We start from the raw sequence: 24768 nt of genomic DNA on the forward strand, positions 1-24768 counted from the left end.
GCTATATGAACAAAATTAAAAAAAACAAACAAAAAAAAACAACTTTTTATATAAATAAAATCAGATTTAAATTTGAGAAATAATATTTCCTCATGGTAGTCAGGGCAACATAGTAAAAATGACAATTGTACTTAAACTAATTTATATATTCAATGCCACCCCTATTATATTGCCAAAAATTATTTTCCTGAAATTAGAAAAAAAAATAACAAAATTCATTCAGAAGAACTACTAAGTGAATATCAAAAGAAATAGAAGAAAAATGTAAAGGAGGGCTATCTAATAGTTCCAGATTTTAAACTATATTATATTATAAATTGTAGTTATTGGAACTATCTTGTGCTAAGAAATAGAAAGGTAAACCAGTGGGAATAGACAGATGCAATTTATAACAGCAAATAAATGTAAAGACTTGAAGTTTTGGGGATAAGAATTCACTATTCGATAAAAATTGCTGTAAAAACTGGAAAGCACTGTGGCAGAAACCAGATATCTGGCAGAAGACCAATATCTTACACTATTTACCAAAATAAGGTCAAAATATATACATGACCTAGATATCAAGAGAAATATTACAAGAAAACTTGAAAAGCATAGTACCTATCAGACAGTATGAGGTGTAAAATGAATCTTTTCAAATACATTAAGTAAAAAAACAATTGTAGATAGCCAAGATAAGAAGCAAAGCAGTAAGTTGGGGAAAATTTTATAGGCAATTTTTCAAATACAGATCTCCTATCTCAAATATAGAAAGAACTACATAAAATCTTTACGAGTACAATCAACCAAAGGAAAGGGACCTGTATGTGCCAAAATGTTTGTGGCAGCCCTGTTTGTAGTGGCTAGAAGCTGGAAAATGAAAGGATGTCCATCAATTGGAGAATGGTTGAGTAAATTGTGGTATATGAATGTTATGGAATATTATTGTTCTGTAAGGAATGACCAGCAGGATGAATACAGAGAGGACTGGCGAGACTTACATGAACTGATGATAAGTGAAATGAGCAGAACCAGGAGATCATTATATACCTCAACAACGATACTGTTTGAGGATGTATTCTGATGGATGTGGACCTCTTTGATAAAGAGAGCCTTAATTGATCAAAGATGGACAGAAGCAGCTACACCCAGAGAAAGAACACTGGGAAATGAATATAAACTGCTTGCATTTTTGTTTTTCTTCTCGGGTTATTTATACCTTCTGAATTCAATTCTCCCTGTGCAACAAGAAAACTGTTCAGTTCTGCACACATATATTGTATCTAGGATATACTGCAACCCATTCAACATGTAAAGAACTCTTGCCATCTGGGGGAAGGGGTGGAGGGAGGGAGGGGAAAAATCGGAACAGAAGTGAATGCAAGAGATAATGCTGTAAAAAATTACCCTGGTATGCATTCTATCAATAAAAAGTTATTAAAAAAAAAAGAGTACAATCAATCCATTTCCCACTTGATAAATGGTCAGAGGATATGAACAAACAGTTTTTAAGATAAAATCAAAATTATAGTCATAAGAAGAATGCTCTAAATCATTATTGATTAGAGAAATGGAAATTGAAGCTAATAACTTTATTGTCTTTGATTTCTGGACAAAGGTTCACTAATGTTAAATCTCTTAGTCACTCCCTTCTCCCATATCTACACAAGATACTGAAGAACCTAATATCTGTGTCCAAAAATATGTTTAATATATTTAAGTGACAATTGGCCATTTTGCTAACTTGTTTGATATATTTCTTTAAAGCTAAGAGAAGTTAATAAAGTTGACTATATAGGAATTGCCAGTGTGCTGATAGAAACTAAAGGTTTTCTAGAAATTAACAAGTATTTTTAAAAATTTTAAATGAAGTATTTTTAATATTTTAAAAAATATATTGACTTTTAAATGATATTTTAAAATAAATATAATAGCAAATGTGAAACTACTTTATGATCATTACATTATTATAATGTTATTTACACATTCTTCAATCTGGAAACTAGAAGAATAGAAGCATACTTTCTATGCTGATGAAATTAGTCAGACCTTTTCAGTTTACTGAATGTACTCTTCTTCTATGACTTTATCATGCTTATGGAGTAAAGTATTAAGGTCAAGGTTGTTGGACCAAAAATTTGACTTTTTAGAGACATTGGTATATTGAAAAGATTCTCTTGTCATTTTTGTTATTTACAGCTTGTATTAATTTTAGCCATGTTAATAATCAGCTATGGCATAGATGTATTTTTTTTAAAAATACATGTAAGAGTATGCATAGACACGTGCAGTAACGCTTTTCCCTGCTCTGCTTGTCTGCAGGCAGTGAAGTGAAATCTGCAAGAGTCCTGTTCTCTCAAGGCCTGCATACAGGAAAGAAGCAGGGATAAAGCGTTACATGAGTATGCACTTTTCCAGTTCTGCGGCAATTTTAAACATTTCAGGTAGGTCAGATTTTTGGTCTGTCAACCTTGACAATATCTCTTGAAGTTAAAATAATATGTAATGTAATAGAATGTGAGTATGTTAAAATGTTTAAATTTATATCAAATTGGAATGTGTTCAGTATGCAATCACATTTTTGCATTTTTAAGGAAGAGTAATAATTATAAATCCCCAAATATTTTAATTATTTGTTGCTGAAATAAGCTATTTTTCACTATCAGAAATTATTATGTAGCTTAAATGGTGGCAGAAGTAGGTTAACTCAGGGCATATTGGATTTTTTTTTAAAGTTCATGAAATATTCAAGGAAAATTTTAATATATTAGTCACATGACTTGGCTAAATCAAAGTAAAGAATAGAAAATAGATCATGTATAAGTTGGTTTGCATTATAATGTTTTGTTTATGTTGATGAAATTATCAGAATATTTTTAATTGTTTCTCATTGGAAAATGATGATTGTGACTTTTAAATATAAAAAGAGAATCTAAAAAATCTTATCAACCTTTCATGTTCACCAAGGTATTGTTTACATAATTATTTTATTTTGCAGGTATATTGGAAAGTCTGATTCTGTAACAATCAGTGTGTGGAATCACAAGAAGATCCATAAAAAACAAGGTGCTGGATTTCTTGGTTGTGTTCGACTTCTTTCCAATGCCATCAACCGCCTTAAAGACACGGGTTGTAAGTAAATAAGAGGACATTTTTGCTTTTGTTCATTTGGGAAAAAACATTAAAGGAATAGTAATAGCTCTTAAAATAGTTATAGCCGATAGCATTCCTAAAAATGAACTTGGTTTCATGTCTTACCCAGGCATGTGTTAGATTTCCTCACAAGGTTGATCTTCTATTGATTAGCTTAGGAGCTTTGACATGCTGTTTCTAAGCTGGCCTGATTTTATATCTCTTTAAACAATCTAGTGACCTGCCATACCTAGGGTTTCACCATGTTAATGTCAAATTTAGTGGGAATACCACATTGGCATAGCTCTCTGCATCTCACAATTCCCAAAGTCGAGATCTTCACCTCCTCATGCATGTGCCTTATGCATACACAAATTATGATGAACTTTAAAGGCCACCTAATTATTTTGTTTCAATCATATTTAAAATTAATTTATTGCTAGAATTTACCCTGCAGAGATGAAATGAATATGAAGTCCATGTTCTAAGTAATTGAATGTTTTGAATTGGTAACAATTCACATGTCATGTATATCATCCCTCTCCATTTCTTCTGCTTTATTCCTCATTTTTGTTTTGGTTGTTGGTTTGGAAATTTAGTTGAATTTTACTTTAATGTGGAAAAGATTGATGTGAAGCATAATTATTTAATAAAAATGAAGTTATTATACAAAATGAAATTTTTATCTGATAGGAAAAAAAGAAATGTAAAATGCTCAAGTAATTCTCAAGTGTTATATTGAACATCATTACATAGTATAAATAGCATAAAATCAAGTTGTAACTCAGAGTGAATCTTAAATGAAGAGGGGTCAAGAAAATGCTAATTTTATATGAGTATTTTTTATGTATAAAAGTTAGTGAAATATTGGTCCATCTATATGAGTATAAAAATAGCTTTATTTCACAGAATTACACTTTCAAGCAATGCCTTTTCTAGTATTTACATGTCACAATTGCTTTATGGTTTCAGTTTCTTTATATGTAAAATTAGGGTTGAATTTAGTTCATCTCTGAAGTCTCTTCTAACTCTAGGTGCTATGCCTTTAGATTATGAGAATTTTTAATTTAGTGAATAGATTTAAAAGGGAGTAATTTGTTTTATGGAAACTTAAAATATTGGGAAATTTAAAGTTTGAATATACTATACTTAATGATGATATCACTTAAAGTATGGAAGTCTTATATAGCATAAATACATAATTAAAATGAATAAAATTAAGATTAGCTAGAAATGCAAAGTCAATGAGTTCCAGTATTTGAGGCAAATTAGTATTTTCTGTGTATGGTTTGAATGGGTGCTTAACAGTGAAGGGAGGAGCATAGGTTTCTACAAAGAGGAAATAAAATATTAAGTAGATATATTTGCTAGTGTTTGCATATTATAATATAGTATCACTCTCTTATTCTTTTCATTCTGCGTAAAAATTTGTTCTTAAAAAACTTCTCTAGTTTTGTAATTTATTTTTGTATGTTTTAAATAAATTTTTTATTGATGCCCTTTTTTGCATCAGCATTATTTTTCCAAGCATGTCTCTTCTCCCCCTCCATCTAATATAATAGATATAATTTTTTGAAGACAAAAAAAAAAACAGGAAGAAAATCAGTATAACTGATCAGTATATTGAAAAAGTTGTACAATATATGCAGTGTGCAGTTCTTGTGGACCTCTTACATCTGCAAAGGAGTAAGGTTTGGGCATATCTTCTCATATCTATTCTTTTGACTTATGCTTATTCTTTACAATTTTGCCATATTCACTTTGATTTTTGGGGGGAGTGGCTCATTTTTGTTGTCATTGAGTATATATATTTTTGACTTCTTACTTCACTCTGCATGAGTTCATGTAAATCTTTCCATGCTTCTCTGAAGTCATCATATTGGTCATTTATTATGGCATTCCTTTCATGTACTACAATTTGTCTAATTGTTCTCCAGTTAATGGGTTTATACTTTGTTTCCAATTCTTTGCTATTGCAAAAAAGCACAAGTCAAAATATTTTGTTTTATATGAAGATTTTTTTAATCAATGGTTTCTTTGGAATATAAGTCTACGAATAGAATCTCTGATGAGAGTGTGAATATTTAGTTAACTTTATTTGCGTAATTTCAAATTGCTTCCCAGAATAATTCTATTGATTTACCATTCTACCAGTAATACATTATTTTTCCCATAGCTCCTCCAACAGTGACTATTCCTATCTTTTATTGCCTTCCCAGTTTATAGGGCAAGAATCGAACTCTCAGAATTGGTTTGTATTTCTTTAAGTATTCATGATTTAAAGCATTCTTTTATATGGTTGTTAATCATTTGTAATTTTTTTTGAGAACATTGATAGAGTCTAGCCAAAAATACTAAATATTTCCCTAGCAACTTAATTATTCTCTATTTCTTGACTTTAGGGCTGATGTTGTATCTAAGCTAGCTGCCCCCTTTTCCCTATTTCTTTTCTTTTCTTTTTTTCTTTTTGCTGAGACAATTGGGGTTAAGTGACTTGCCCAGGGGTCACACAGCTAGGAAGTATTAAGTGTCTGAGTCCATATTTGAACTCAGGTCCTCCTGACTTCAGGGCTGGTGCTCTTTCCACTGCACCAACTAGCTGACCACCCTTTTCTCTATTTCTTTAAGCAATGCTTGTGGACTTAAGTAGTTCGATTGCCAAATATATTGTGGTTTCACAATTATTGCCTTTTCTGTTACTATTGAGTCTTAGATTTTGTATGCTTTTAGATTTGAGGATTTATTTTTTAGCATGCAACTTTGATGAAGCTGTTATCTCAATTTTTATTTTTGTTGATTTGCTAGATTTTTAAATAACCATCATATCATCTGCATATAGGGGGTAGTTTTATTTCTGTTATTCCTGTCTTCATATTTTTAATTTTTTTCCTTATATAGCTCTTGCTAGCATTTCTAAAACTATATCAAATAATAATGGGAAGATTAAGCAGTCTTGTATAACTCCTGTATATATTTAGAAAAGGTCTAGTATATTCCCTTGTATATACTGCTTGTTTTTAGTTTTAGGTAAATAACTTTTTTATAATATCAAAATAATTTCTCTATGCCTATACTTTGTAGAATCTTTAGCATAAATGATTCAAAGGTTTTTTTTCTTTCTTTATTGAGATAATCATGATGATTTTTTTTTAAATATGGTGATTATATTGATTATTTTCTTAATGTTGAGCTAGGAAACTGAGGCTTTAGAGAAGTTTAAGTAACTTGCCCAGTGTCTCACAACTAGTAAGTGTCTGAGGCAGATTTAAATTAATCTTTTCCTAATTCTTTAAGTTCAACATTCTGTTCACTGGGGTCATCTAGTAATTAATGTTAAGCGGAAAATAGAGTTTGCTTTATAGCCAACTCAGTGGAATACATCTATAAAAACACTTTGGCTTATTTTGCTCTTACTCTGATTTGCTCTTGAGAATTTCACAATATAATTTGAATAAAGCCTAAATATGCTTCTCCACAGATGTAAATAAAAGCATCACTCTCTCCTGTCCAAGCACTCAAGTTATCAAGATATTTTGAGTTCAGTGCAGTTTTTATTTTATCATTTAGAAAATGGGGAGGGAGAAACATAAAGGGATTCAGAATAGCCTGTATAACATTTGACAAAATTCTTTTCCCTCTGAATTTCACCTCTTCCTCCTCTGCAGGAATCAATATTTCTTGCCTTTGCATTTCTTGACTTTTAAGCAGCATTTTACATCCATCCTCTTAGACAACTTCTCCTTGGATTTTTATGGCACTTTGCTTTTCTTATTCTCCTGCTACTTCTCTGGTTGCTTATTTAGTTTCTCCTTAGCTGCATCTTCAACCATTCTTGTTTTATTTTCAATATATGAGTATGTCTGAGGTCTCTGTTTTGGGCTTTAATCTTTCTCTTAAGTGATTTTATCAGCTTCCTTAGGTTCAACTATTACTCTGTGTCTTTGACTCCCAGATCTCTATTTGCAGTCCATGTATCTCTTCTGAACCTCAATCCTATTTCTCTTGCTGTCTCATAGGCACCTCAAAAGTAACACATCCAAAATGGAACATATTTTTTGAGACTTATTTTTCTTGAATCCAGTTACCCAGTGTACACAACTTTAGTCACCTTCATAAAACTACATGCCTTGTAAATTGCCAAGCCTCACTGATTTTATCACATCCTTTGAGTCTGTCTCCTTATCTTCATACTTATAGTCACTACCCTAAGTCGGGCCCTTAACACTTCTCACTTATATTATTGCATACCCTTTAATTAGTTTCCCTTCTTGATATCTGTTTCTCTTCCAGTTCATCCTCTACACAGATAGCAAAGTAATATTCCTAAAGCTAACCATATATATAACCCTACTTAATTAAAAACCCCAGTGGCTGACTCTTGATTTTAGGATGGAATGCAGACTTCTCTATTAAGCTTTTAATGGTCTTTATATTCTGACTAAAGCCCTTCTTTCTGGCTTTCTGAAATTTTATTTTATTTTCACATTTACGTTCTCTTTTCCCTTCCCTCTCCAAATGAAAAAGCAAGAAAACCCTCGTTACAAATATATATAGTCAAGCAAACAAATTCCCATGCTGGTCATGTTTTGTTTGTTTGTTTTAAAGGTATCTATCTGAACTCTGAATCCATCAACTTCCTATCACCGCATAGCTTGTTTCATCATGAAGCTTCTGGAGTCATAATCATTATATTTTAATGTTGTTTTTGCAGTGCTATTATTGTGTAAACCATTCTCTTTGTTCAGTTTACTCTACATCATTACATATCATGCAGCAAGGTAGTACTATAGGTAGAATGCTGGCTCTGGAGTCAGAAGGACCTGAGTTCAAATTTGGCTTTAGACCTTATCTGTGTAACCCTAGGCAAGTTGTTAAACTCTATTTGCCTCAGTTTTCTCATCTGTAAAATGATTTGGAAAGAGAAATGGCAAGCTCCTTCAATATATTTGTCATGAAAATCTCAGAGTTGGACACGACTAACTGATAAAAGCAATTCCAGGTTTTTCTGAAGTGATCCCTTTTATCATTTTTAAAAAAAATAACATCATAGTATGCTGTCATATTCATCTGCTATACCTTGTTCAAACATTCTCCAACTGATGGCTTCCTGTTCATTTTCCAATTTTTTGCTACCACAAAAGTAGTTACTGTAAATATTTCTGCATATATGAATCCTTTTCCTCTTTGATTTCTTAGAAGTGTACCCTAGTAAATTTCCCCAGCACTTAACATTGTACCTGGTACAAAGTTTGTGCTTAATAAATGTTTATTGGTTAATTTATATCTTAAAAATAAAACTTTTAATAAATGCTTGTTGTGAACAGTCCCAGAATTACAGCTCCATTGGGGGCTTTGACTTCCCTCAAAAGGGAAACAAATTTGGTATTATTAGAAGGGCAAAATCTTGAAATTCTGTTTCCACCTTAAGGATATAATATAACCCTTCAACTCTCTAGCATTCTAAAGATTTGTACTTCTTCTGGAAAGGAAATAACCTCACTTGAGAGGCAGTCTTATATTTTATGCAGTATTTTTTTAATAGAAAGCTAAAAGTCAGTAATTCCCACCACTTGTTCATGTGGTTTTCCCCATTCTTGGTTTGCAGTATACCTTTGCTATCGTATTTCTTAGGACTATATCCAGGCATTTATTGTCTAGGAATTCTTAGCATACAACCAATCTCCTGGTTGCTGTCATTTCTTTAGTAAGAGGCTATCATTTCTAAGGATGGGAGAATTGTGGTCAATTGGTCCCTGAAGTGGGGTGTCAATGTGCAGACTTCTTTTGAACTACCAAAGTTTACTAATGTGTTTCTAGTATTTGACTTGTGCCTAATATTCTCTGAATCTGTCCAAAAAGGAGGAAAAGAGCCTAATTGTCTTAATGACTCCCTTTTTATAGATCCAGTGCATTCTTAGTCCACAAAGGAGAAGTCAATCAAAATCACCCCAAACAATGAGATTAATCTCTCTTCTTGAGTCAGATATAGTTGGATCTATAAGTACCAGTTATCATATCCCATATTTCCATGAGGAGATTCATTTTTAGTCCTAAAGCTGCCTTGTAACTGCAGTTGGAAATTCCCAGTTGTAATTATTTAATATCTTTCTTCTTACATCTATCCTGATGTGAACAGAAATCCACCAAAATCAGAATTGGTGATTGTCTTTGTACAAATAGCTGGGCTGTTTACTTATGGCATTACATTTTTCCAGTTTTCTGGTCAGACATGTGTAGTCTAGTGGGAGTTGGTTTGTTACCTGAGGGAGACATCCCCTTACTTAGTTCACTGCCTCAAGTCTTTCCCTACTCCTGGCCATTGTTTATGCTGCTGTAAAAGTGATTTTAAATACAGATATGTCATTTTTCAACTCAGTAACTTTGGGCATTTTCCTCTTCCCTCTAGAATAAAATAAAAGCTCTTTTAATCTTTTAAAGCCCTTCATGACCTGTCTTCCACTTGTCTTTCCAGCCTCATCATATATTACTTCCCCTTTTGCATTTTGCAATCTATCCAAATTAGCCTTCTCTTTGTTCCTCACATACTCAACTCCATCCCATATCATTGTTTTTGTATTGGTTGTCATCCATGCCTGGAATGTATTTCCTCTTTACTTTTGCCTTACTGAACTCTTTTCATCCTTTAAGATATATGTTAAGTAGCACTTTCTGTATGAAGCCTTTCTGGATGTACCCAATTTCTTGTACCCTTCCTTCTGAAGCTACTTAAAAAAACCAACAACAAGCCACTTTGTGTTTATCTGTATTATCTTTACATATATACATATACATATATATATATATATATATATATATATATATATATATATATATATATATATATATATATATATATATATATATATACATACACATATTCTAATGTGAGCTGCTAGTGAGTAAGGATTGTTTCTTGTATTCCTAGCATCTGGAACAATATAGACGCTTAACAGATGATGGATTGAACTTTTTATTCCCATGTAATTTCAAAAGATGAACAGTTCCAGTATACCTGGCATCCATTATCTTCTCTGGAGTTTTATGTTTTCTCTGTAGTCCTATATAGGGATTTTGTTTATTGTTCTATTTCAAACAAGGTGATGATAAATTTTTGCTGTTATTTTTGATTAGCCTTCTGGTGTTTATGTACATGGTTGTAGACAATTTTGTGTAAACAATATTTGCTGAGTTTATTGTATGCCTCTTCCTTGAATATATAAATATAGCTAACATTAAAATATGCAGAATTTTCTAATACATTCTCTGTGATGTTATTTTGTCAGAATTAGTGACTATAGTACAGGTTCTGTTCTGCATTACTTCTATATCCATTAAACTTATCTGTGTATACTGAGTCATTTTATAATTTTGTAATATATTTTGCCTTTATTAATCTTGGAGAGAGAGAGAGAGAGAGAGAGAGAGAGAGAGAGAGAGAGTGTGTGTGTGTGTGTGTGTGTGTGTGTACCTTAGTAGAGTCATTCATTACTGAAGTTCTATAACAGTATGATAAATTCCTTCCTTAAACTTGTTGTTTAAGGAACATAATAAACTTGTTATTTACCAAGTATTTTAACAATATATTTTTTTACTTCTCATTATATTGATCTTTAACAGTTAAAACTGCTTATTTGATTATTTTTTGTGTGTTTGTTTACTTAAAATAGATCAGCGGTTGGATTTATGCAAACTTGGGCCAAATGACAATGAAACAGTTAGAGGACAGATAGTAGGTAAGTGTGGAATTTTATGATTGCATGGTTTGATTGAAAACAGATTGACTAAAATCATCAGATTTAAATGACTGATAATACAGTTATGCTAACTTTGAATTTGTGTTAATATTATGGGCATTCTCTCTTTTAAGGATTTTGGCAATCTAAACTAAAAAATAACTAAATGTCATTTAGGTATAAATAATATTTACAACATATAAATAACAGTAATAAATAGCTAGTGAAGTGAAGAACTATTGACTCTTTAAAAATATTAAATATATGCTATAAGGAATTTGCATAAACAACTTAATCATCTTGTATATATTTGTCAATTTTTGGAAAGTAAGAAAATCCTGAAGTAATCATGGGATGGTAATAAAGACTCGGAATAAGCATGTTGTTATATGTCATATTTTTTCCCCCAGATTATTTTTTCCTGGTTATACCTGTACATAATTTTTTAAAATATACATTTCTTGATGAATCATGTTGAGAGAGAAAAGTCAGAGCAAAAGGGAAAAACCACAAGAGAAAAAAAAGAAGAAAAAGAAAAAAAAAGTGAATATAACATGCTTTGATTTACATTCAATCTCCATAGTTTTCTCTCTAGGTGGAGATGGCTTTTCTATCCAAAGTTTATTGAGATTGCCTTGCATCACTGAATTGCTGTGAAATTAACTGATCAGTGCACAATCTTGCTGTTACTATAGTACATTCCTGGTTCTACTTATTTTGCTCAGCATCAGTTTGAATAAATCTTTCCAGACCTTTCTAAAATCAGCTTGTTCATTTTTTATGGAACAATAATATTCCATTACTTTCATATTTCATAACTTATTCAGCCATTCCCCAGTTGGTGGGCATTTACTCATTTTCCAATTCTTTGCGACCAAAAAAAGAGCTGCTACAAACATTTTTGCATATGTGGATCCATTTCCCTCTTTTTTGATTTCCTTGGGTATATCCCCAGTGGTAGTAGTACTGCTAGATCAAAGGTTATTTATGCACAATTTTATAGATTTTTGGGCATATATTCCAGATTGCTTCTGGAATGGTTGGATCATTTCACAAATCCACCAATTATGCATTAGTGTCCCAGTTTTGCCACATCCCCTCCAACAATTATCATTATCTTTTCCTGTCATTTTAGCCAATCTAAGAAGTGTGAGGTGGTATTTCAGAGTTGTTTTAATTTTCATTTCTCTACTCAATAGAGATTTAGAACTTTTTTCATATGACTATCGATGGCTTTAATTTATGATCTGAAAATTGTTCATATCCTTTGACCATTCTCAATTGCAGAATAACTTGCATTATAAATTGAAACAGTTCTTTATATATTTTAGAAATGAGGCTTTTATCTGAAACACTGGTTGTAAAAAAAAAAATTCCAGCTTTGTACTTCGATTTTAATCTTGTTTATGTTGGTTTTGTTTGTGCAAAACCTTTTTAATTTAATGTAATAAACTACAACCAAGTCTGAAGTTTTTATTCTTGTCTAAAAATGGGAAGATTTTAGAAGTGGAATTTCAATTTCATGGAGTTTCATGGGAAGATAATGAGTTTTTTAAAATGTATGCAAATGAAGTTTAAAGTCTGTTAAAGTCTTAATATGGTATACTATTCTTTTTCAAATATAGTTATATACTAGTTTTATCAATCTATTAATAATTGTCTTTTGCTATTTTAATAGTAAGCCTGCAATCCAGAGATCGAATAGGCACAGGAGGACAAGTGGTGGACTGCAGTCGTTTATTTGATAATGATTTGCCAGATGGGTAAGCCCACTTTTTTGAAAACATGAGGAAAAATATAGCATGATATGTATTGTAAGAAACAAATTATCTTACCAAGAACTCTACTGACTCATTGATGAATGCAGGAAAGATTTATTTTACATTTTTGCAAGAATGAGTGCCCAGATTAGTAGACACCTTTGAAACTCTAAGTCAGTGTTTTATTTCCTATCCTGAAGCACTAGTCCCTCTCCTGATTCCCCAGTAATTGGATATTAAAAGTTACATGACTCGAATCTCTACCCCTCATTACATAGCCAGTACTTGCCCCCAAGGATTTTACATTCTTATTTCCTTGGGAGGAGATAACTTTGATTATTCTTTGATGTCCTTGTGGGTTTCAATTTTTTAATTTGTTTCATTTCTCCAATTTAATTTTCATAACTATGGAAACCAAATAAATGCCCGTCCATTCCTCACAATTTCTCCCCCTCTTTAATAATTTGGTTTCCACATCCTTTTCTAACCTCTAATATTTAGCTAATACTTTTTATATCTCATTTCATAAAAGTCTATTAGCCTCTGCACAGATCTCCTTTCAAGGATAGATAATTAATCCCTGAATTTTCTACTAATTCTTCTGGCAGGACTATATTAGTAGTGAAACTATCTCTAATCATAACGTATGTTCCTCCTATTTCTGCCAACAATCTGTTCAGAATCATTCTATTTTCCCATGCTATTCTGTTAGTGGCATCTAACTGCTCTGCTGTTTCCTTCATTGCCTCTTTGATGTAATTTATCCAATAATATTTGCCCACCAGAATAGGAATGATCCAAATCCAAAAAAATCTCAATTTCTAGCCTTGAATTCATCAGTTACTATCCTTACCTTTCTTCCTGATTCAGTCTTTTCTTCTTTTTAAAATGCCAGAATAAAATAAATAGCCAATTAGATCGGTGCACAGGTGCCCACTCAGTTCCCAGGCAAAGCAGGTTTGAGATATTGCCTCCACAGTATCACCTAAGCTTTGCTTGGAATCTGTTCATCCCTGAGAAATTGCAAGAGCTACCCCCCAGTTACATGTCTTGAGTACATGTCACTACAGTCTCTAGATTTTGGAATCTTTCAACCTGCCATGAGAGGCAAGCTGATTAATCTCCAAAACTGAGATAAGAGGCTAGTATAGCTTAGTTTATTCCCTCACAGAAGGGAATAAGTAGAATAAAGCACTGTAATTCTCTCTAGGAATGTTATTTTGGGAAGAGAAGAATATTGCACTTGAATTCATTCTCATGTTTTTTCATACCTAAAGGGAATGGTACTATCTGGACATTGGGCAGTCCATAGCACAGACATAGGAATTCTTTTTGTTCAGACTTTTTACAGAGTGTTTTTCTAATTCTAACCAGGCATTGAAATGGTTATTACAATTACTTGTCTGTGACCAATCAAGCCTCTATAATTCTATAATTTGACAAACCTCAAACTGAATTGTTTGTGAGGTATCTTTCTTAATAATATTAACCCAAATCTTAACCCAATGTCCTCATCCTAAGTCTCAAATACTGTTGTAGCAGAGGAGTAGCATTAATCCTATGAAACCTCCCCCTTCACAGGATTGATGAACTCCTTACAGGGCACTAACTCAAACAATGGGTAACTGTTTGGGTACATTCACTAACCAGTTCCAGTTTCTTTCCAGAGCAATGGGGTCCAAAGTCCTTTGGGGTATGGAACAATGATCTCATCTCCTGAAACTACTCCCTGCTGAGAATGGGCTTTGAACTGGGGTCATCCTACAGGGATCAATTTGGAGGGGTTTGAACTGATCGGAGCATCCAGTGGGTTGAGTCCGACCTCTGAAGCTGGTCAATACAGCTGTCTAGGGCTGACCATTTGAAGGTGAATTGATCAAAGCCTAGAGGAATTCCTAAGAGAACAGGTGCTCTGAGGGGTGAGGAGTAGAGAGAGGAAGGGAAGGGAGGGGAGAGAGAGAGACAGAGGGACAGAGAAGTTGCACTTAAGAGCAAAACCCTCATTTTTGGGAGGTATGCTTATATTTTCCCTGAAGATTCTGTAGATAATTAGTTAGGCATCATTTCTTTTAAGAAACTACATTATAAATCATGTTTATATTGCAGGACACTATGCAAATACATGTTATTCCCACATTACTAACAAACAAATAAAAATGACTTTCCCATTGACGTAACAAAATATTCCACAAATTACATCCCTGTAAGAAAACTTCAGTACACTAAAATCTTCTTCTCTAAGCCATACTAAAGATGTTTCAGCTTTAGTTTCAATAATCAATAAAATAACAGGTCCTACAGACAGTTGTATCAATTGTTCTTACATTATCAGAAACATTTAAGGACCTTATTTCATATAAACATATACATCTAGCAACAGATAGATGATTAAGCCATATACCTAATTATTTAAGAAATAGTAACTATATATTTTCAGTTTGAAAAACAGGAAAATAGTACATATTTGAATTATGCTTATGGCTTCTATTGACCACTTACTCTCATTATAGAAATTTGCTATAAGAGGAAAAAGTAGAAGCATGATTATCATAGCATCAAAACTGATCCTTCAGGCTTTAGCCTAAGGGCATTTAATAGTCATAGTTAACAATCAATCATGTAATAACAATCCCACCTCACAGCCAATTCAGAAATTCATCTGAATAACTTAATGGTATTTTTTCAAATGGAGGGCTACTAACTTAATAATTTATTAGATAAAATTCACAATTCAAAGCATTATCAGTTATAATCCCAAGAGATTTCAGATGGAGACCTTGGTAGAAGTAATCATTTTCAGAAAACTTACAGTACTAATAAACTTCTCTTAAAAGTTCTTTGCATTGGTAAGCAGTAAGACCCTTTGATATAGCTCACAAATGACTTTGTCTTGAAACAACCATAGATTGGAAAAGTAAAAACAAATATTCAGATATTAATGCTGTGTAAACACAAGCTATTATTTAAACAATAGACCATATGTCCAGCAGAGCTGACATAATTTTAAAGCATATTTCATATGATTTTTATAAATTGCTGAATATACAATTTAGAAAGCAACATAGTACCTTAAATACATTTCATCTAATGTATAGATACAAACAAGTGATTTCTTTAGGTTAGTTAACAAAGAATTTTGTTTTAATAGTCAATTTTTTTTAACTTAAAATAAAGATTTAAATTTCTAGTAGCAATACTTAAATATTAATGTGCACATATTTCTACCAAATGCATCAATTGAAAATAATTCTAATTATATACAATTTAAATTTAAACACCCAGAAATTTAGATTATATTTTTGAGAGAAAACTCTTCTTCCCCCTCAAAACTCTGTTCTCTTAAACACCCCCAAATCTTTGAAATGGCAGTAAATTATTTGAGACACAGACTGTTAGAAGCAAAATGGAAATAGCTTCTATCTTTCCCCCCCAATTTTGTACTCTTCCTTAAACCCATTTGGACTGTTCATATAGAGAAGGGGGGAAAAGAATTTAAACTGGATAGTGGGTTTCCCCAAGCCACAAGGAGCTAGACTGCACCCTTTCACAGGGCTCAGAGTTTCAGAAGAAATTTGAGATTCTGAGGGTTTAGGGTATATAGGGACCCATCTAGAGAGAACTAAGACAGACTCTAGAGTATTAGGTAGAGATTTTTGAGGTGCTTGCTATTCTTTGGAGAGGCTGGACTGGACCAATAGCCCTCTAGGGAGAGAAGCTTGAAAGCTTAAGAAAAATTCAAGTTAATTTGAATCAAGATGCCTGATAGGCAAACAGATATCAAACAAGTACTTTTAAATCCTAAAATGGCCAGATCTTTTCCTTTTAAATTCAGCTGATGGAGAAAAAAGTAGAAGACAAAACAGATTCATATTCACACAAATACAAATGGTTTTAAAATTCTTTTTCTTTCTGTCTAGTGGAGAGTTATTCTTTCCCTTTTTCTTGGAGAAGAACCTCTTTTCTTTTGGGGCCCTCCAGTTTCTTGTAAATATGTCTTGGGCAGATCCTTCCTGCACTCCATTGTGGAAGTCTCCATCCTCCAGTGATCTTAGATCACTAATTACTCAATGCTAAATTTCATGACATCCCCTCTCTTCTAGATTATATTCGAGGTATGTCCCAGGGGTTCCACTCCTTGGCATCATTAAGTTTCCCATCTTACCAGTCTGACACCTCAGACACTAAAAATGGCCCCAGCCTCTAAAGGCAATACTAGATAAGTTGGCATTCTTATCCTTGGTCTGGGCAGAGTTCTCTGACTGCTGTAGAGCCTATTCTTTTTCCTTTCTTTATTTCCTGGATTCTTACCTATGTGGTCCTGAATAGTTTGAGTCGAGGACACTGGAGCCACTCCACGAGACCATTAAAATCAACAATCCCCAGGACGCATCATTGCTTCTTGGACAAAGCCACCTCCAATTCATAATGTCGATCCTAGACAAGCCCCCATTTATCAGAAACAAAATATCTCACCAAGAACTCCACTGACTTACTGATGGATGCAGGAAAGATTTATTTTACATTCTTGCTGGAATGGGTGCCTCGATGAGTAGACACACCTTTGAAACTCCAAAGGCAGCATTTTATTTTCTATCCTGAAGCACAAATCCCTCCTCTGATAACCCATTAATTGGATGCTACAGAAGTTACATTACTCGAATCTCTATTCCTTATTACATTGCCAGTCCCTGCCCCCAAGCTTATATTCTAGAAGGGAGAAGGTAACAGTGAAGGGCTAGGGGCAAAGAACAAAAGATTCTTTTCAAACCTCAGGCCACCATCCCAGATTACAAAAGCCAGTTCCTGTCTCCAAGGAGCTTACATTCTTATATTCTTTTAGGGAAGATAACTCTCCCCTTGACTATTTTTTGATGTCTTTGTGCATTCTAATTTTTAAATTTGTTTCATTTCTCCAATTTCATTTTTGTAATTATGGAAACCACATAAATGCCCATCCATTTCTTATATGCATATAAGTTAATTTTGTCTTTAAAATAATGAAATCTAAATAATGGATGATTCAATTGAACTGGACATTACTGTGTACAAATTTGTATATAATTTTATGTTTTGCAACGTGATGTTTTGATCAAATAAGTTGCTTAAATTAATCATTTTCACAGGACCATTAACAGTTCTAATATTACAACTAGGTATAGAAATTGTTTTATGGATTCTATGGTATATGAACTATCACTAGCATTCTCTCTGCATATTGTTACTTTTTCTTCATTATACCTGATAAACTTTATTTTGCTTTTGGTTATAGTACCTTTATAATAAGGCATTTAAGAATTAAAATACTCAATCTTCACTGAGAGAACCTAATGTAAGCTCATTCTACCAAATGTTTATAACTATAGCCACAGAAAACTTGACATGTCTTAATAGATTTATAGAATGTTAAAACTGAAAAGAGATCTCAGAGATCCTCTAACCAACACCTTCATTCACTTAACAGATGGAAGAAAGTAAATCTCTACCAATGTATCTCAATAGAATTCTTTTTCAAATTGTAAACTTCTAGACCCCTGTGGTAAGGAATATTGATACACCTAACTTAAGGCTTATAAATAAGCTTTGTGGGGAAGCTAGATGGTGCAGTGGATAGAGTGCCATCCTGAAGTCAGGAGGTCCTGAGATCAAATCTAGCCTCAGACACTTAATGTTTCCTAGCTGTGTGACTTTGGGCAAGTCACTTTACCCCAATTGCCTCAGCACACACACACACACAAAATTTAACAAAAAATAAGCTTTGTGCCTTAAACGCATCATCATTAAAATTGAGAGGGTTGTATTCATGAGCTATTTTCTACTTGTATTGATGTGTTTTTTTTTTGGCTTGTTTTTTGCAAAATCTGAGCTGTATGTAATAAGTTTTATTATTGGTAAGAATACCAACTTTACAAATATTGACTATTTTATAACTGAAGAATTGAGACAGGTGAAGTCATATGGCATAGTGGAATAGGAAGAGCCATTCTTAGTCATAAAGGCTGCCTTTGATGTTTACTGACTTTGTGAACCCTGGGCAAGTCATACATACCTTTTACTGCCTTAAGAAACTTCGTGAGAATATAAATTTTAGAAGGAATTTCCTCCAATCAGTGAAATCATAAATCTAGTCTTATCTCAAGCATTGAAATGATAGTTCAGAATTTAGCTTATCAAATTCTTAGTAATAGATGTCTTCTTGACTTTGCTGTTGTACTGGAAATATTGTGGTATTTCTTAGAAATATTAATTGTCTTATCTCTTAATTTGTATATTTTAGCTGGGAAGAACGGAGAACTGCTTCTGGAAGGATACAGTATTTAAATCATATTACGCGAACAACTCAGTGGGAACGGCCAACTCGGTAACTTAAGTATTTTGCAAATATGTGTTAGTTTCTAAGGCTAGTTTCCTTTCTATTCAATTGAATTTATCAATCAGCTTTTACATTTTTACATGTCAACTCATTAAACTTCCTTTTCTAGTAGGGTCTATTAAATAAATAGTATTACATAATAATTGAGGAAAATTATAATCAAAAAAGTTGTAAAACAGAATGGAAGGAAAAAAACCGGGTTGATTTAAAAACCCCCACAATTTATAGCTTATATAATTTGAAGATCAAAATTGTCTGTTTGCTTAGTTCTATTTAATACTATAAACATAATCTGTTTTCATTTCTTTTTAAATAAATTTTTATTTATATGTTCTGACTTTATATTTTATCAAAATTTCTTCCAGTATTCTTTCTACATTTTCCCCAGAGTACTATCCCACATAACAAATAATGCTTTGAGGAAAAAACTGACAAAAAATTTTCACTCCTCTCTCTACAAAACAGATTAATACATAGAAAAAGTCTGAAAATACATATAATATACCACACTTGTGGATATCTCACCTTTGCAAAGGAGAAGAGGGGGTGTTATACATAACTTATTTGTTGTGATTTTGCAACATTGTTTTCTCTCCCCCCCCATTCCTTCCTTTTTAAATTTTTTTTATTTTTTTGATACCTAAGACAAGTAACTTTTCTTTCTCATTATTTTTTTTAACAGACCAGCATGTGAATATTCCAGTCCTGGCAGGCCTCTTAGCTGCTTTGTGGATGAGAACACTCCAATTACTGGAACAAATGGTGCAACATGTGGACAGTCATCAGATCCTAGACTGACAGAGAGAAAAGTCAGATCACAAAGACACAGAAATTATATGAGCAGGACACATTTACATACACCTCCTGACCTACCTGAAGGCTATGGTAGGAACTTTTGCAGCTTCACTGGTGGGAGGGTCGGAAAGAAGTAAAGGAAGTATAGTTGAATAATTTTCAGAAGACGCATAATCTATTTTTGCTTAAAAATTTAGATAATTGTGATATCACCTAATTTTCAATTTTGCATTGTAAAGGAGTAGATAGCAGATTTAATGTATATTGTTCTAAAAGAATATTTTCGTGCAGATATGAAAGTTTTCTTTTTTTCCCCATTTCCTTTTTTTTCCTTATATTTTTCACAACTTTATTGTCACTTCATTAACTTGGTAATAGCAAGTAATCTGTCATCTTTTTCATTTGGAAAAAAATTCTGGATTGCAGCCATTTATTTGAAATAAACAAATATAGTTACTTATGTAACATCTTTTGGAAGATATTTTCTTTCCTTTTTTCTCTTTTTTAAGTAAGAATTTTTATTTCATAGAATATCACAGAGAATGCTGTTAATGTACAACATAATTAAAAATTATGTTTATGAGTATTGAAGCAATTTGAGTTACTTTTATGTTTAACTTTTTCTGAAATATATATATATATATATATATATATATATATTTTAGGAGTAGTTTCTTATGGCTGTTTCTAATTAAAATATTACTAGCCAAGAATCATTCAATGACTCTTTAAAGTTAGAGCATATTTTCCAAACTTGAAAATATCTTGGAAGTTCTTTTTCTTTAATCTTGGTATTGAAATTTTAGTATTTGGTAACAATTTGTTAAAAAGATCAGAAGACCCTTGAGCAAAAGTCAATTTATCAGTAATCACATTCTTTTATTTTTTTAAAAAAAGTTTATTATTGTTAATGTAAGACAAATGCTCTTGGATTTTTTTAGTCTGGCAAAAATGCATTAACTTAGACAACACTGATTTTTGTTACCTTATAATCAATAACTGTCTGATTTATGAATTTCTTTTTGATGAGTTAATATTCTTTGTAATAGTACTTGCTGATTTCTTTGACCAGTAGATTTTGAAAACTAAGTTATTATATAAAGTGTTTTTAGTTATTTGTGATTTTTTTGTTACTTGGTTAAATATTTGATCACTTTTTTCCATATAATTTTGTCTTTTTTTTTGAAACTAGAAATTCTAATTTCCAGGCAAAGTAGCATAGAATTTCTTTTCTTTTTGATTCAAATTTAATCAAATTTGTTAGATTTTTAAGATGATCTAGTGTGTTTTTTCTTTCCTCAACTTTTAACACCCATGCTTCCCCCTTTCCCTTCACACTTTAAAGCTTAGTGATTTCATGTTTACTGACTCATACTCCATTAATATAATAATTCATAATTTTCTTAATAGGCTTCAGATTCTTCTCACTTGATTTTGGGTTGTCATAACTGAAACAAAGTTTTTTTGATAGCAGATTTGTATTTAAAATAAAGTTTTTTTCTGTTAAACTAGCAAAAATTTTCCGAAAAAATACATTACTTTTAAGCAAAAATAATGGATACAATGGAAAATATTATTATTCATATTATAAACATTTATCTTAGCAGCTGTCTTAATTAAGAAATTTAGTATTGTGAATTTTACATTCCTCAATCTTGTATACAAGAAATACAGCAATATGGAGATATCATCTAAAGGGGGGTTAAAATATAGATTTAGATTCAGAGATAAGGTTTTAAGAAGAAATAATTACCTTTTTTCCTCTAGAAAAATGTAAAGTAGTACTTTATTTGCCTATTTGTGATATAAGCCAATAAACCTGTAGTTATATTGATCCTGCATAGTATACAGTTGAATAGAGAATAAGCGAGGGAATAAGATAAAGAAGCTAGGTAGTTAATTTATGAAGCATCAGATAGGCAAGTCATTCTAGGAACTAGACCTGTGATTTCACTTCTATAAAGAATTCTCTAATAGGGAAATTTAGGTTGACATCTTCTCTGAAATTAGAAATTTTACAGGGTTGCCTAGAGCAGATTCTTAAACTTTTTCCACTTGCAACCTTTTTACCTGTGAAATTTTTGCATAACCCTGAATGTATAAAATAGGCATATAAATCAAATATTTTATTCATCATACGTCATCATTTTTCTATTCCCACATTCAGTTACAAGATCCCATATAGCATTGCAACCCACAGTTTAAACTTTAGTCTAGAACACTCAGTGAGAGGTTAAATGATATTCCCATGATCACTCAGCCTCTATATGTTAGAAATGGAACTTGAACCCAGGTCCTTTTGGCCTTAAAGTTAGCTGCATATATTATATTTTACTACCTTTTTGATGTTATGTGAACAGACAAAAATAAAACTCTCCTTCCTTACCTTTAGCTTATATTGTGGGATGGGTGGGGGATGTAAAGCATATAAGTAAAATCAGTTCAGAAATATGATCAAAGCAATGATGAAGAGAAAGATAATGTTAACTGTAGGAATCAGAAAAGGTCTTATATAACAGATTCATAGGATCATAGATTTGGAGTTGGAAGGGATCTTGGTGTCCTTAAATATAACATTGATTTACAGATGAGCACTTAAGCAACTTAGAATTTGAAAAACACATTCTCTTCATAAACCAAATATAAATGAATTGTTTATTTGTAATTTTGGACTACTTGTGTTATTTTTTTATTGAGATAATTTTAAATCATGTATCTTAATTAAACACAATTAATTCCTTCAAAAATATAGTTTGTTTTCTAATCACAGTATCTTTCAGGTGACAAAGATCCAGACTATGAATACCTCATCCATGTATCTTTTAGTATAAAGTTGACCTTTACTCTTATGAAAGGGTTCATTCCACACTCTTCTGCTTCAAGCAAATTGTACTAGATCAGGGCTGCCACCTGGTGGTTCACAAAGAAATTTTCCCATTTATTGTCTAGATTACCTACGTTATCGAACGGTAGTGCTCAAGCTGCGTTTCTTTTTTTGGCCTTTTTTCCTTTAGTTTTCAAATGTTCTACCTTAGAGGCCTTTTCTACACATATACAAGCTTTCTTTTTTAGCCCTCTTTTTGGTTCTCCTCTCATCTTCTAGTTTTTGTCCAGTTTCCTCAGTAAAATCTTATTCTTATCCTGTCCCCACATTCTGTAAGCACAAACTATCCTAATCATTCCCAAGTATTGATAATAATACAATTCTTTGTTAAGTAAAAGGAAAGACATAAATTGCCTTGTAAAATCTAAACTTAAAGCATTAATGCTGAGTCTCTAAAGTGTCCCACTTCTTTTCCTATCTATCTCTTACCTTAAAACACTAGTAATCAAGCACAAGTACTTTCTTAGCAAATTTTAAGGATTTTTTCTTTAATATTATTTAATAGTATTTTGTAAATATTCATTACAAAATTAATAGTATTTGACTAGTAGTATTTTATAAATAACCATTGCAAAAGTGCTATATTTAGGTTTTTATAAGCTTTTTAAGGGTTAGCTTGGGAATTTAAGCATAGTTATAATGTTGTTTTTAAATAGAAAAATGTGTTCTGAATTCTCTGGGACTCAATGAAAGTTCCAAATCAGTTTTTATAGATAAGCTATTTGTTATTTGGAGATTTCTTGTATTTGTTTAGTAGCCTGTTAGTTCCTAAGTCTCCCTTATTATGCTTTTGTGTTTTATTATTGATATTTTTTGATTTATAGAGCAGAGAACAACACAGCAAGGTCAAGTCTATTTTCTACATACTCAGACTGGTGTGAGCACATGGCATGATCCAAGAGTACCCAGGTCAGAAAATAATTGAAATAGTTGTTATTCCATTTTATTTAGGAATCTCTTGAAATTTCTATTTAATCTGTAGTGTTTCACTTGTTAAAAAATGTTTTAGTGGTGCTTTTTATTTTTATCACTTTTATATCCAATTTATTTCATATTATCTTCATTTATGATTATGTCATACCACCTTCCCCTGCTTATCAAAAGCATCCCTTATAATAAAGAATTTTAAAAGGGAAAAAACAGCAGTTCAGCAAAACCAACTATTTTATCAGTTATATTTTGTCTTTTTTTTTTTCCCCTCCCTGCTACTTTGTTGTATATAGTTACTGTGTTTACTGTATTTGGGTGGGGGGTGGATTTTGAATATTTTTCTTAATAGCAGTTCATATAAGTTCCCATTCATCTCAGAATGCTTTATATTGGGTGGTTAATATTCTGCTATATTTTTGAAAGACAGTTTGTTTAACCTTTCCCCATTTCAGAAGTATTTACCTTGTTTCCAGTTCTTGGACACTACAAAAAATTGCTATTGTGAATGTTTTCATATATATGAGACTTTTACTCATTTCTTTGTGAATTTTCTGAATGGGAGATGAACTCTTGAAATTGTTTTGCTTTACATTCATATTATTACTTGCTATTTGTTAATAGGTTGCAATTCTTTTTTTGAGAATGTCCATTTCATCTGACCATTTATATATTGGAATAACCTTTGATCTTACATATTTGTATTGTCCCCAAAATTAAATAGTTTATGTTTTAGAAAAAGAAAAAGTCTTGTTATTAAGGTGAGAGTTTTGTTCCATTCAGCTATATATTGTGTATGTTCAATCTACCAACATCACTTTGTAATTTTGGAGTCTTTAAGTTTGAAGAGATACTTAGAGATATTTTCTCAATGCTTTAACTGTTGAAAGATAAGTAAGAGTTCTGTTTCTCTCTTGTGAAAGTTCAGAATAAGTAAAAAACAAAAAGGAATGTTGAGAAAAATGACATAAAATTGAAATAAATAATCCAATCCATAATTATTTAAACTATTATTTGATAATGAAAAATGGGAAGTGAACAACAAAAATGACATTGGCCCTGATTATATTTTTATACAGAAGTTTAACTACTTACAATCAATTGTTTCCAATGCCAAAAAAAGACATAAAGGTACTTGACTCAATAGACTTTTGACTTATTCACCAAGCAAAGAGACATTGGCTAGAA

At 31.9% G+C, this 24768-nt stretch overlaps 1 protein-coding gene across 2 annotated transcripts in view; it reads left to right on the plus strand.

Moving 5' to 3' along the window:
• Positions 1 to 24768, plus strand: part of SMURF2 (SMAD specific E3 ubiquitin protein ligase 2) — a 131808-nt gene that overhangs the window by 64670 nt on the left and 42370 nt on the right. The window contains exons 4-9 of one of the 2 annotated variants that reach the window (XM_051995281.1): positions 2978 to 3111; positions 10779 to 10844; positions 12523 to 12607; positions 18879 to 18962; positions 19657 to 19859; positions 23478 to 23562. In XM_051995281.1, coding sequence (XP_051851241.1) covers positions 2978 to 3111; positions 10779 to 10844; positions 12523 to 12607; positions 18879 to 18962; positions 19657 to 19859; positions 23478 to 23562 — 657 coding nt within the window. The other variant, XM_051995282.1, reaches the window with a different exon arrangement.

This window comes from Antechinus flavipes, chromosome 4 (assembly GCF_016432865.1).
Source record: "Antechinus flavipes isolate AdamAnt ecotype Samford, QLD, Australia chromosome 4, AdamAnt_v2, whole genome shotgun sequence".
Classification (NCBI taxonomy): Eukaryota; Metazoa; Chordata; class Mammalia; order Dasyuromorphia; family Dasyuridae; genus Antechinus; species Antechinus flavipes.